The 14135-nt window shown below is 39.3% G+C and overlaps 2 protein-coding genes across 11 annotated transcripts in view; one reads left to right on the forward strand and one right to left on the reverse strand.

Moving 5' to 3' along the window:
• NOXA1 (NADPH oxidase activator 1) overlaps positions 1-13344 on the reverse strand; it is a 49624-nt gene extending 36280 nt beyond the window's left edge. Inside the window, exons 1-3 of the mRNA XM_056817211.1 lie at positions 13215-13344; positions 10634-10728; positions 10052-10261 (exon numbers count right to left, since the gene is read on the reverse strand). Of these exons, the coding sequence (XP_056673189.1) occupies positions 10052-10225 (174 nt within the window). The 5' untranslated portion in view covers positions 10226-10261; positions 10634-10728; positions 13215-13344. The remainder of the gene's footprint in view (positions 1-10051; positions 10262-10633; positions 10729-13214) is intronic.
• EXD3 (exonuclease 3'-5' domain containing 3) overlaps positions 1-14135 on the forward strand; it is a 490105-nt gene that overhangs the window by 12621 nt on the left and 463349 nt on the right. For 2 of the 10 annotated variants that reach the window (XM_056812749.1, XM_056812750.1), the window contains exon 1: positions 13222-13363. The exons of 5 other annotated variants lie outside the window; for them this stretch is intronic. Coding sequence is in view for 2 of the 5 variants with exons in the window: in XM_056812742.1 (XP_056668720.1) it covers positions 12993-13363 (371 nt within the window). In the remaining 3 variants the exon portion in view is untranslated. Of the gene's footprint in view, positions 1-12942; positions 13364-14135 lie in introns of those variants that run through there. 3 more of the 10 variants (XM_056812742.1, XM_056812741.1, XM_056812743.1) reach the window with 3 other exon arrangements.

Consider the following 14135-nt stretch of genomic DNA (forward strand, 5'->3'; position numbering starts at 1 on the left):
CTTGTTTCACTCCTGATCTTATTGGGAAGGCTTATAGTTTAATCTTCATTGCAGATGATGTTTGCTGATGGTTTTAGATATATATTGTTTATTATTTTTAGGAAAGGCCCTTCTATTCCTATGCTCTCTAGTGTTTTCAATAGGAATGAGTGTTGTATTTTGTCAAAGGCTTTTTTCTGCATCTACTGAGATAATCATGTGATTTTTGTTGGTTTGCTTGTTGATATGGTCAATTATGTGGGTGGTTTTCCTAATATTGAACCATCCCTGTATTCCTGGTATAAATCCTACCTGATCATAATGAATAACCCTCATGATCACTTGCTGGAGTCTTTTTGCTAGTATTCTATTTAAGATTTTTGCCTCTATGTTCATTAAGGAGATTGGTCTGTAGTTTTCTTTCTCTGTTTTTGACCTGCCTGGCTTTGGAATCAGTATCATATTTATGTCATAAAAGGAATTTGGTAGAAGTCCTTTGCTTATTCTGTCAAATACTTTGTATAATATTGGGATTAGTTGTTCTCTGAATGTTTGATAAAATTCATTTGTGAATCCATCTGGTCCCGAGGATTTTTTTTTTTAGGGAGTTCTTTGATGTCTTATTCAATTTCTTTTTCTGATATGGGGTTATTTAGGTATTCTATTTCTTCCTCTGTTAGTCTAGGCAATTTATATTTTTGTAAATATTCATCCATATCACCTAGATTGCCATATTTTTTTTGCCATATAGTTGGGTATAATAATTTTTAATGATTGCCTTAATTTCCTCTTCATTAGAGGTGAGGTCTCCCTTTTCATCTTGGATACTGTAAATTTGGTTTTCTTCTTTCCTTTTTAAAATTAGATTGACCAGTACTTTGTCTATTTTATTTGTTTTTTTTTTCAAAGTACTAGCTTGTGGTCTTATTTATTAAATCAATAGTTCTTTGACTTTCAATTTTAAAAATTTATCCTTTGATTTTTAGTATCTCTAATTTAGTTTTCATCTGAGGATTTTTAATTTGTTCACTTTCTAGTTTTTTAATTTGCATGCCCAATTCGTTGATCTCTGCCCTCCCTAATTCGTTAATATATGAATTCAAGGATATAAATTTCCCCCTGAGTACTGCTTTGGCTACATCCCATAGCTTTTTTGAAAGGATGTCTCATCATTGTCATTTTCTTCAATGAAATTATTGTTTCTATGAGTTGTTTTCTAACAGATTTTGGAGAATTGTATTGTTTAATTTCTAATTAATGTTTGATTTGCCTCTCCATGTATCCTTACTAATTATTATTTTCATTGCATTGTGATCTGAGAAGGTTGCATTTATTATTCTGCTCTTTTACACTTGTTTGCAATGTTTTTATGCCCTAGTACATGGTCAGTCTTTGTGAATGTACCATGTGCTGCTGAAAAGAAGATGTATTCCTTTTTGTCCCTATTTATTTTTCTCCACGTATCTACTAATTCTAATTTTTCTAAGATTTCATTCACTTCTCTTACCTCTTTCTTATTTATGTTTTTGTTTTGATTTATCTAGTTCTGATAGGGCAAGGTTCAGGTCTCCCACTAGTATAGTTTTTCTGTCTATTGCATCCTTGAGTTCCACTAGTTTCTCCTTTAGAAATTTGGATGCTATGCCATTTGGTGCATACATTTTGAGTACTGATATTTCCTCATTGTCTATATTTCCTTTTATCAGGATGTAATTACCTTCCCAATCTCTTTTGACTAGATCTATTTTTACTTTGGCTTTGTCAGATATCATGATTGTGACTCCTGCCTTCTTTTTCTCAGTTGATGCCCAATAGATATGGCTCCACCCCCTTACTTTTACCCTATTCATGTCTACCTTCCTCATGTGTGTTTCTTGTAGACAGCATATGGTAGGGCTTTGGTTTCTAATCCACTCTGCTATTTGCTTGCATTTTATGGGTGAGTTCATTCAGAGTTATGATTACAAATGTGTATTTCCCTGCATTTTGATTTCCATTCCTAGTCTTGCTCTTTCTTCTTTCACTATTTCCTTCTACACCAGTGTTTTGTTTTAAATCAGTCCTCCTAATCCCGCCTTTTTTTACTTCCCTTTCTACCCCCTCCCTTCTTATTCCCCTCTTATTTTCTTTACAGTCTTTTTAAACTACCCCCACCCTCTCCCTCCCTTGTATTGCTTCCCTCCCCACCAGCCCATTTGTTACCCTTCTACTTCCCTATAGGGCCCCAATGTATTTAATTGTTCTTCCCTCTTTGAGTCAATTTCAATGCACATAAGAACTGAGCATTTCATATCTCCAACCTCTTTACCCTTTCAGTATATTGATGTTGTCCCCCCCACCATGTGGTTCTTTGTGACATATAAATTTACCCCATTTTGTTTCTTTTATCACTTCTCTTAGTATTAACCTCTTTTTTAAACTCTAGTTTTATGTGTATATATATATGCCTATATATATATATTCATGCATACATATATCTATATACATATTTGTTTCTTGGCATTTCATCCTATACAGTTTGTCACTGTTCCCTCTAAGTATAATTCTTCTAGCTACCCAGGTGATAACAATGTTTAAGAGTTACCAATATCCTCTTTTCTTGTAGGGATACATATCATTTTAATTTATTGGGTTCCTTTAAAAAAGTTGGTTTTTGTGTTTATTTTGTTTTTGTTTTTTCCCCCTTTCTTTTAGCTTTTGATGATTCTCTTGAGTTCTGTGTTTGGGCATCAACTTTTTAGTTCAGATCTAGTCTTTTCTTTACAAATGCTTGGAATTGTTCTATTTTATTAAATGGCCATACTTTTCCTTGCAAGAATATAGTCAGTTTTGCTGGGTGGTTGATTCTTGGTTGTAGACCTAGTTCCCTTGCTTTCTGGAATATCATATTCCATGCCTTTTGGTCCTTCAGTGTAGCTGCAGGCAGATCCTGTGTTATCCTCACTGTAGTTCCATGGTATCTGAGTGACTTCTTCTTAGCAGCTTGTAATATTTTTTCCTGGGTTTGGTAGTTCTTGAATTTGGCTATAACATTCCTGGGTGTTGTTAGTTGTGGATTAAGTACAGGAGGTGATCTGTGGATTCTTTCTATCTCCACTTTCCCCTCTTGTTCTAGAATGTTGGGGCAGTTTTCTTGGATAATTTCCTGTAGGCTGATGTCCAGGCTTTTCCTTTTGTCATGGTCTTCTGGTAGACCAGTGATTCTTAAGTTGTCTCTCCTGGACAGATTTTCTAAATCTTCTGTTTTGTGAATGAAGTGTTTCATATTTTCCTCAATTTTTTCATTCTTTTGATTTTGTTTTATAGCTTCCTGCTGCCTTGTGAGGTCACTTGCTTCTAATTGTATTCTGGCTTTTAATGACTGAATTTCATCCCTGGCTTTTTGGTCATCATTCTCCTTCTGGTCTGATTTTCTTTGGAGGTCATCTTTCATCTTCTTTGCCTTCTCTTTCATCTCCTTTGCCTCATTTTTAAGCTGATTAATTTTGGCTTTCAAGACACTATTTTCTGTTTCCAGATGACTTATCTTGCTTTTTTAAGTTCTTTTTCCATTTGTCTTCAGCCTCTCTTAATTGTGTTTTGAATTATATTTTGAGTTCTTCCAAAGCCTGTGCCAAATTCGTTGGAGTTTCTGTGTGGTGTTCCTTTATCCTCCTCTGTTACATTTGCTCTTTGTTCATTGCCTGGCTAGAAGCTGTTGATTGTAATTTCTTTTTTCTTTTTATGTTGTTTGCTCATATTTGCCCCTTCTTTCCCTTCTTGTAGTTGCCTGTAGTCTTGCTCCTCTCATTATGTGCTGGATCTGTGAGTTTGGGCTTTTCTGTCAACCTTTACCCTTGAAGTTTAGCAAGGCTCTCAGAGCAGTCTGTGGTGGAGGGGTGTTGGAACTTGAGTTTCCCTGCTTTCTGAAGGCTTGATAAGATTTAAGTCCAGCAGAGTTAATCTTGCAGAGCTGGATTAACCCTGAGGCCAAAATCTCATGAAGAGGGGAGGCAATATGGAGTGTCTTGGCTACAACTAGGCTGCCTGCTCTGTGCTTCTCATTCAGTTGCCTCCCCACCACCTGTGTTCAAAGCCCTGAACTTGGCACAGCTTTGCCTGCAAGGTACTCCCTCCAGAGATTCCAGCCACTGCTGGAAGCTCAGTACTTCCTTCCCCTTAAACCCAAGTGTTCTTGAATTCAGGCTTTTTGGGGGTGTACCTTTTATGTTGAGTCCAGCAGGAGGGTTCCTTAGCTCTGTCCTGTTGTTAAGTTTGGTTTTCCGTCCCCTAGGAGCATTTTGGTAAGGAAGGGTTTTCAGAGGTCTGAACTTTTGCTGCCTCTACACTGCCATCTTGACTCCGCCTCCCTAAGTCCTCTTTTCTTAAACATTTTTCCTCTAGACTTCATCAGCTCCCACGATTTTAATAATCTTTACACAGATGAATGGGGCAGCTAGGTGGTACAGTAGATAGAGCACTGGGTTTGAAATCAGGAAGACATTTTCTTGAGTTCAAATATAGCCTCATATACTTAATATCCATATGACAAGTCACTTAACCTGTTTGTCTTAGTTTGTCATCTGTAAAATGAACTGGAAGAGGAAATGGCAAATTACTCCAGTATTTTTGCCAAGAAAACCCCGAATGGGGTCAAGAAGTGTTAGACACCTACAGAAATAACTCAGCAATAACAAATGCAAATGAATGATAAATCTATATGCCCAGCCCTAGTTTCTCCCCCAAACTTACTGCTATAACACCCACTTGCCTACTGGACATTTCAAACCATATTTGTCAGATACATCTCAAACTCATCATGTCAAAAACCAAAACATTGTGTTTCCCTCCAAACCTCCCTCTTTCAAACTTCCATATTTCTGGTGAAGACACCACCATTCTTTAAGTCTCCCAGATTTAATAACCTTGATGTGATCCTTGACTCCTCATTTTTCTTAACTCCATTTATCATTTTTTACCTCAGTAACTTTTCTCTCACACAGTTACCACCTTTGTTCAAGTTCTCATCACCTTTCACCCAAATTATTGCAATGGCCTTTAATTTTTTTTAAACCTTTACCTTTGGTCTTAGAATTGATACTAAGTATCAGTCCCAAGGCAGAAGAGAAGTAAGGGGATGGACAATGAGGGTTAAATGACTTTCCCAGGGTCACATGGCTAGGAAGTTCTGAGGCCAAATCTATACTCAGGATCTCCCATCCCCAACCCTGTCTCTATATCCACTGAACCACCTCACTACCCTGCAGTGGCCTTTTTCAGGGTCCCTCCACAAGTCTCTCTCTGCTTCCATCTGTTCATCACATTGTTGCCAAAGTGATGGTCTTTAAGCACAATTCTTTTTTTTTTTTAATAAATAATTATTTCAGTTTCATGTAGAAATATTTTTGACAATTGTTTTCTGACATTTTAGAATTCAGATTTTATCTTTCCTTTCCTTACCTCCCTATCCTCCCTCAGGCTGTAAATAGTCTGATATGGGTTATACCAGTGCTTTCATGCAATACATATTTCCATATTGCTCCAGAAGATACTTATGACACATTAAAAAAAATAAAGTGGAAGATGGCATGCTTTGATCTACAATCAGACTCCAGTAAATCCTTCTTTGGCTGTGGATAGCATTTTTCATCATGAGTTCCTTGTGGATATCTTGGAAACCTGCTTATATATATATATATATATATATATATATATATATATATATAATATATATATATAGTTTAGTTTTTTACAGTTGATCATTATATAATATTTCTTTTACTGTTCTCCTGGTTTTGTTTCCTTCACTTTGCATCACTTCATATAAGTCTTTCCAGGTTTTTCTGACCTCTTCTTGCTTGTCATTTCTTATGGAGCCATAGTATTCCATTACAACCATATACTACAACTTATTCATCCATTCCCCAAGTGATGGGCAACCATTCTTTTTCCAGTTCTTTGCCACTGCAAAAAGAGCTGCTAAAAACACTTTCATACATGTAGGCTCTTTTCCCTTATTTCTGATCTCTTTGGGATATAGACCCAATAGTGGTATTGCAGGGTCAAAGGGTATCCACAGTTTTATAGCTCTTTGAGCATGATTCCATATTTCTCACCACAATGGTTGACACTTCCATCAATTAGTGTCCCAATTTTCCCAAATCTCCTCTAACATTTTTCATTTTTCTTTTTGGTCATTTTAATCAATCTTGTTGACAGAAAAAAATTATAAAACTCCCAACTTGTCAGATACTGTCTCCTAAAGAGACACTGGGAGATTTAGAAGTGAATTTCTAAATTCATTAACATATCTTCCCTGAGATTCGTTTGGGAGAAATATTCTCCCCAAATGAATCTGACAAACAAAACTATATTCTATACTAGAAATAGTATACTAGAAATAGAGAGAGGAAAAGAGAAGAAAGCAAGTCAAGCCAAAAATAAAATTTTGCAACATGCAAGTCTCATATTACATACAGATATTTACAGTTACAGAATAACAAATTCTTTCTATACTCTAAAGAAAAAAATCCTAAAGATATTCATCTAAATTCACCTTACAGTTACTATGTATAAAACCTTGCAAAAACATTATATATAAAAACATTATCAGAAGGTTCTCGATTTGACTCCTAGCTGGTTTGTCAAGCTGTTATAGGTGATAAATAGCTGTTTTAGGGTAAATATTATTGGTGGAGGTCGAGGAAGTTGCAGAGAGCTGTTTGGTAAATCAGTGTCCTTAATTATTTTGAGGAGAGGTAAGGATAGGAAATAGGAGGTAGGAAATAGATTATAACTCATACAATATCTTAAAACCTAAATCCTATACTAAAATCTCTAAAAAACTCTATTTCAAATAACTGCCTTTCTTGGCAGAATCTTCTTGCCTGGCAAAGCAGGTCTAAATCTGGCCTACTCTGTTTAACTTATATTAAATTCTATAACTATCTTATCTAACTAATTGATGAACATTAATTAATAAGTAACTTCTCCAACCCAGTATCTGGAAACAAACTGTTGGAAGTAACTGTCAGAATCTCTTGATAGAGAGACACTGACACCATCCTGATCTCTCTGAAGCCAGAGAGAAGGACCTTCTTAACTGAAATTTCTTCCCTTTTATAATCAGTCTCTTAAAGTGATGGAGGGTAAATCTCTCTGTTACTATTTCTTAAAAAGATAGCAGGAGATTTTACAAAACTACCAACTTGTCAGATAGTCTCCTAAAGATACATTGGGAGATTTAGAAATTCCTATTAACAATCTGATAAGGATAAGACCAGAGTTGTTTTAATTTGCATTTCTCTAACCAATAGTGATTTGGAGCATTTACTTATATGACTATAAATCATTTTAATTTTTTTCTCTGAGAACTCCCTGTTCATATCCTTTGACCATTTTTCAATTGGGGAATGCTTTGTATTCTTATAAATTTGACTTGGCTCTCTATGAATATGAAAATAAGGCCTTTGTCAAAGACACTTGTTATAAAAATTTTCCCCAAATTTGTTGTTTCCTTTCTAATCTCGGTTGTATTGGTTTTGTTTGTGCAAACGCTTTTTAATTTAGTGTAGTCAAAATTATCCATTTCATTTTTTAATATTCTCTATGTCTTATTTGGTCATAAATTCTTCCCATTTCTATAAGCTTGATAGATAAACTTATTCATGTTCCCTTAATTTGTTTATGGTGTTACCTTTTATTTCTAGATTAAATATCCATTTTGACCTTATTTTGGTATATGGTGTGAAATATTGGTCTATGCCTAGTTTCTACCATACTGGTTTTTAGTTCTTCTAGTAGTTTTTGTCAAAAAATGAACTCTTCACCGCAAAATTTAAGCACAGTTCTGACAATGACACTCTTCCTACTCAATCAACTCCAGTGGCTTTCTTTTGCCTTAAGAATAAAGTATAAATTCTTCTGTTTAGCTTAAAAATTTTTTTTATTATCTAGCTTTGGTCTATTTCTCCAGCATCATTGAATTTAGCTTCTCTTCTGTTTCTCAGGATACTTAATTTCTCCTATTCATGCTTTTGCACTGACTATGTCCCATACCTGTACTAGGCTTTCTTCTCACATCTGCTTCATAGAATTCCTTTCTTCCTTGAAGATGAAACTTAAATATCACCTTCTGTGTGAAGCTTTTCATGATGATCTCAATTGCTAGTGTCCTCTCTGTCAGGTGCCCTTGTATTTATCTACTTTGGATTTATTTGCATTTATTTTGTATACACCTATATATGGCATTGTTTTCTCCCCTTTGAATGCAAGCTCCTATCTTAAATTAAAATTTTTGTTGGGGAAGGGGGACAGCTAAGTGGTTCAATGGATTGAGAACCAGGCTTATTGATAGGAGGTCCTGGATTGAAATCTGGCCTCAGACATTTTCTAGCAGCGTGATTCTAGGCAAATTACTTAACTCCCATTGCCTAGCTCTTACTGCCCTTCTGTCTTAGAACCAATACTTAGTATCAATTCTAAGAAAGAAGGTAAAAATTTAAAAAATTATTATATTTGTACTCCTTGTTTCTGGCATATAATAGGCACTTAATAAATGTACATTGATATATTGACACACTTAATTATTAAATGTAGACTCATTAAAACAAGTTTGAGAGCAGGGTTTTTTTTAAGCATTCCTATGTGTTCCTAGTTTAGCAAAGTTCCTAATACATAGTAAACCCTTAATGAGTTCTTTTTAAAATTTATTTTGATTGATTATGAAATGATTATTGGATTAAATTTAATTGGGTAAGGAGGTATTATCCCCATCATTGAGCTAAAATAACTGAGGTTCAGAGAAACTGAGTTGCCTCAGGTCACAATAAGTGATGGAATAGGAACTATAATCCCACAACCTCTACAATTCACCTCAGCACAGAGGAATATGACTTGGACCTGGAGAGTGTGCCAAATAGACAAGATGTATTAAAAAACTATAACTTCTGCCCACAGCATGAAAACAGACTAGCAATACATCTAGAAGGTTTTATGATTGGATTATTTCCTAAATATTGTGTTCTCTTCTTGGACTGTCTTATAACTCTCACCTGCCTACCCATGCCAACCCTCAAACTCTTCCTATCATCCACCAAAATTCAAGGATATAGGTGAAGCATTTTGGGTGGATTTGCCTGGCTTCCTAAAGGGACCAGGTAGAGAACATTGGAGAACCATCTGTGGTCCATCCAATTCAAGTCTATTCAACACACATTTATTAAATATCTATAGTGCTAGGCACTGTGGTCCACATTTGTCTTCCAGATTGGCTTAATCTGCATGCCCATTGATAAATGGATCAGTGCCTGTCTCATAAGGAAGTAGAAAAAAATCTAGTGGATTCAACCTTAATAAATATTCAGTCTAATTTAGATGATCTGATTCTCTCTACTCCAAGTTGTGCCCTTGGTGGAGACTTCTTAGAAGAGCTGGGAGGAGTCACTTTTAGACTGGGAGATGTACTTTTGCCCCTTGGGGCACAATTTAGATTGGGAATCATACTTGTGGAGGTGTGCTTTGAGTATTTTTTTTTCCCAGTGAGTCATTTCAGGTACTTTTATTAGATTTCACTTACAGTGCTGTAATTAAGAGAACTCCAATCCAAATCCAACAAATGCACATCTGCAAAACAGGCAAAGCTGGAGCACCAACACCCCCAGAGAGCTAGTTTTTAGTTATGCAAACTGTAAAGGGAGAATAGAGGTGGGCTAAGAAAAGACCAACATCTTTCTTGTCAAAAAAGGCTGCTGCACCTGCCTGCATGAGCCCTTCTACCCTGAGCCCTATCAGTCACCACCTTCCTGGTTTGTGGACTCTTCAAGTGTAGAAATTGCAATGGGCTACATTGAGGGAGATGTGCTGGCTGGGACAACAAAGGGAAAATGGTCTATACCCTTCTTCCATATCCAGGTTCTCTCTTCTCCCTTGTTTCACATCCTCATGACCTTATCTTTCTTGAAGGCTACGAGATGCTTGAGAATTTGAGGCGCTGATAATGCTTCCTGATTCCAGGCTTTTTGTGTCTGAACTATAAAATTTGGGGTATAACCCTAGGTTTCACTTGTACCATCCCATTCTCTTGTCCACTCACCTTCAGGGCTGCCTCTGGATTTCCAGTTAGCAGATGCACACAGCCCATATTGAAGCAGATCTTGGAAGGAGGTTCTTCAATTCTGGAAAATAATTCCAAGGCCATATCCCAGTCCTTCCTATCCAAAGCCTGGACAGCTTCATGCCAGCTCTTCACCAAATCTCTGTATGACATTAAGGCTGACCCCAAAGTGGAGCCGGACTAGCTATCCTGTGGGAAATAAAGAGTTCTTTGTAAAGGTATAGAATCAGCACACTATACCTGCAAGGTTGTGAAAGGACTGGCTGATTGCAAGACACTACCTTGAAGTGTCTTACTATGATGAGAATCTGGGCTAAGCAGGAAGTTAACCCCCTTTCTGTTTACCTAAGTAAGAGGTGGAGATAGCAGTGGGTGTGTATATGGAGAGAGAAGTAAGAGAGGGCTGATTGAAAGGATCTTTTATTGTTGAAGTTTGGGAACACCTGCCTTTCAGATCTAGAGAAAAGGTCCTTTTCTCAGTGGCTATTGTGGGAGTGAGGTAGGAATAATAAAATGTCTCTTGCTTTTAGACAGGACTTTATATTCTGTGTAGACTCTCACCTGTAGTATTTATCTGTGGTAGTGTTGAATGATCTGGCACCTGCTATCAAGCTGCTCTGTGTGTGTTGGGAGGCTGGAAAGTCTTGGCCCTATCTCTAAAGAACAGAAGAAGAAAACAAGAACTCTCTAATTCATTTTTTTCAGGAAGATTCCACAGCTACTGCCCTGTCCTCCCCCACATCTAAGTCTACTAGGGGCTGAGAGTATTTTAGGGGCATGGTTTAGATTCAACAATAATCAGTTTGAAGTTTACTAACTAAAAAGGAAAAGGATTTCATTCGGTTACTTTAGGACTGATGGGGATGGGGAAGATTTGTACAAAGGGATGGGGAAGGTGGGGTGAGGGAAAAGAAGGGGCATGGGTGGGAGAATTTCTTTGAGGAGAGTGGGTTATGTGTGTGAGGGGGCAGGAAGGGCAAGTAGTAAAAAGAAAGACTAAGAATGTATTTGGCAAAGATCTAAAGAAGGTGAGGGAGGGTGCTGGAGACTAAGGGAATATGGTATGGAATAGAGTCTCTGAAATAAGGGGTATGAGAGGGAGAGATCTTTCAAGAGAAATCTGGCATATGAAGATGAATCAGGGAACTGTGTCTATGTGGACTCAGGGGTTCTGAGGATTGGCCAGCCCCTAACTCAGAATATATTTCTGAAGAGGCCTTAGCCATGTTCACTTTATTTTCTACCCCATTCACACTCAATTCTCTACTTTCACATCAGTAGCATATCACCCTGGAGATACCTCTGTAGCGATGGCAACTCTCCTGATTGCTGAGTTCCTAGCCAGAACCATTTCATAAGGGGCCTGAGTTATGCTCACTTCATTCCTGATTCACATTCATTTCTCTACTTCCTCATTAACAATCTCACCACCCATCTTTATCCAGCACCCCCAACCCCGTCTAGGTATTCTTTTCTTTTGCACTCCCTTTCCAGCTCCCCTCTATAGTCTTCTATTAGATTATAAACTCTTTGAGACCGAGTCCTATTTGCTTATATTCATATCCTTAAGAGTTTGGCAGAGTGCTTAGCACAAATTAAGTCCTTAATGTTCTAGCTAGTTAGTGAGGTGGCATAGTATATAAAGTACTGGGTCTGAAATCAGGAAGCCCCGAGTTTAAATCCACTTCCAGACTTTTATTAGCTGTGTGTCCCTGTGCAAGTCATTTAACCTTTCTTTGCCTTAGTTTAAGTAACTGTAAAGTGAGAACAAAATAGCACCTATCTCTCAAGATTGTTGTGAGATGAAATAAGATATTTACAAAGTGTTTATCACTCTGTCTGGCCCATACTAGGTGCCATATAATGTTTATTCCTTCCTTTACCACTCCTCCCATCTCTGAAGGGTCAGGGTTAGGGTGAGATTCAAAATGTGTGTGTGTGTGAATCTGTGGTGTCCCTGGGTTGGTAAAGAGTAACAAATTTAGAGTGAGAGGTCTTTTCAGAAAACAGGGTGGGAAGACCTATAAGTGGGGGAAATGGTATATGCATCTGAGGGGTTGGGACTCGAGGCCCTTTTGGGGGGTTTGGAATATTTGGGGGAGACTCTGTAGCTGGAAAAATAATAAATAGCTGATATATATATATATATATATTTAACATTCCCAAAATACTTTCTTTACATTGTCTCTATTGATTCTTACAACCCTGTGAGGCAGATTCTGGAGGGACCAGGGTTCAGAGAGGTCATGTAGGCCCTTCTTCACAGAGCTAGTCAGCATAAGAGGTGGGATTCTACCCTCTGATAATTTAGGGACCTGGGATGGGAGAGCTGTAAGGGGAAGAAGATGAGAGTGTGGTCTCACAGAATGGGTCTGGGTATCTGAAATACCCCGACCCTGGAAGGAGCAGAGAGGGACTCTGAGAATGTTGAGCCCTGGAACAGGGAATAGGATCTGGGAGGGACTCCTAGAGTTGGAATGTGAGGGCACTGAGGGGAATAGGATATTGGGAACTCTGAAAGGAACCAGATGGGTTAGACTAAATGGAATAGGATGTGAGAGGACTCTGATGGGACAAGATATGGTGGGCTTTAAGGGGAACAAGATGTGGTTTGACTCTGCAGGGAACAGAATGTGGGAGATTAAGGGGACAGAATATGGGGGGACCACAGGGGATTTAGGATGAGGGGAATTTAGAGTGATAGTGTGAGGAGATAGCATATGGGAAACTCTAAGGACCCAGTGTAGATGGACTCTGATAGGAGTAGGATATGAGGAACGTTGAGAGGGATTCTGAAGGGGACAAGATATGGGGGGATTTGAGGGGAACAGGATATGGAGGGATTAGAGCGACAGTGTGGGGAAGACTCTGGGGGAATAGAATATGAGAGAGGACTCTGAGAAAATCAAATGGGGGAATAATGGAGCTGCTGTTGGGGGGGCTCCGAGGAGGACATTTATGGAAGACTTTATGGGAACAGGATGTGGGGGACCCTGAAGATGCTGCACCACCCGGCAGTCTGGCCGCTTCCCGGAGGGCCCCACCCCACCGCTGGGGACACTGGGCCCCACAGCCAGGGGCGGTCCACGCCCACAGGCTGAGCCCGACGCCTGGGGAACAGCTGGGGCCTCCTTCCCCTCACAAGCGCCTTCTGTCGGACCGGCTTTGGTGCCTCCGGAAAAGCTGTCCGGCGCCATTCCGTTGCACAGCCCCGCCGTCGCTCTGCTGCCGACGTTCCGCTGCCGGGAGGGGAGAGGGCGCCGCCCCGCGGGCTCCGAACGCCGGCTCCACGTGAGTGGCCGCGGGCACATGGGCACATGGGGACATGGGGACACAGGGACACAGGGACACGGGGGCCCGGCGGGCCCGGGACCGGAAATCTTGGCTGTGAGACCCGAGAGGGCGCCTATGTAAAAGAGTTGGGGAGCATCAGGGCAGAGTAAATGGGGGCGTTAAAGGGAAGGGTTCGGGGGACCGTGTAATGGAGGAGCTCGGGGCTCGCGGCTGCCATGCTGAGGTGATGGGAGAGGGCCAGTTCAGGCGTCCCTGAGCCCCACCCTCTCCTTTTCCCAAAGTTCAAATTCTAGACCCCTACGGACTCCAGGTGGGGTCTGGGATAGTCACCAGCCAAATGCATCTTTGGTTGGAGGTCCTTCCTTTTTTAAAGGTCCAGTTCAAGAGCCACCTCCTCCATGAAGCCTTCCCTGAGCGCTTGCTTCTCCAGGACCCCCCCTCCCCCCTTTCCCTCCCAGACCCCCCTACACCTGCAAATTTTTATTTCCTTCCCGCTGTAATTTCTCAGGATACTTTGTTCGACCCTTTCCTGTACACTTAACCACGTTCTAATCTGCATTGTAGGTATTGCTATTTGAGTCTCTTCCTTCCTACTATATTGAAAGCTCCATGAGAGCAGGTACTGTGTTAATTCATCATTATTTTTCTAGCTTAATACAGAGCCTTGCCCCTATTAGGTGTCTGATATATGTGTTTGCTGAAAATAAATAGTATGGGGTAGCCCGGAATATAGAGAGGTGAATGAGAATTAAGTCCTAGTGTAACTGTA

Source organism: Monodelphis domestica, chromosome 1 (genome assembly GCF_027887165.1).
Source record: "Monodelphis domestica isolate mMonDom1 chromosome 1, mMonDom1.pri, whole genome shotgun sequence".
Classification (NCBI taxonomy): domain Eukaryota; kingdom Metazoa; phylum Chordata; class Mammalia; order Didelphimorphia; family Didelphidae; genus Monodelphis; species Monodelphis domestica.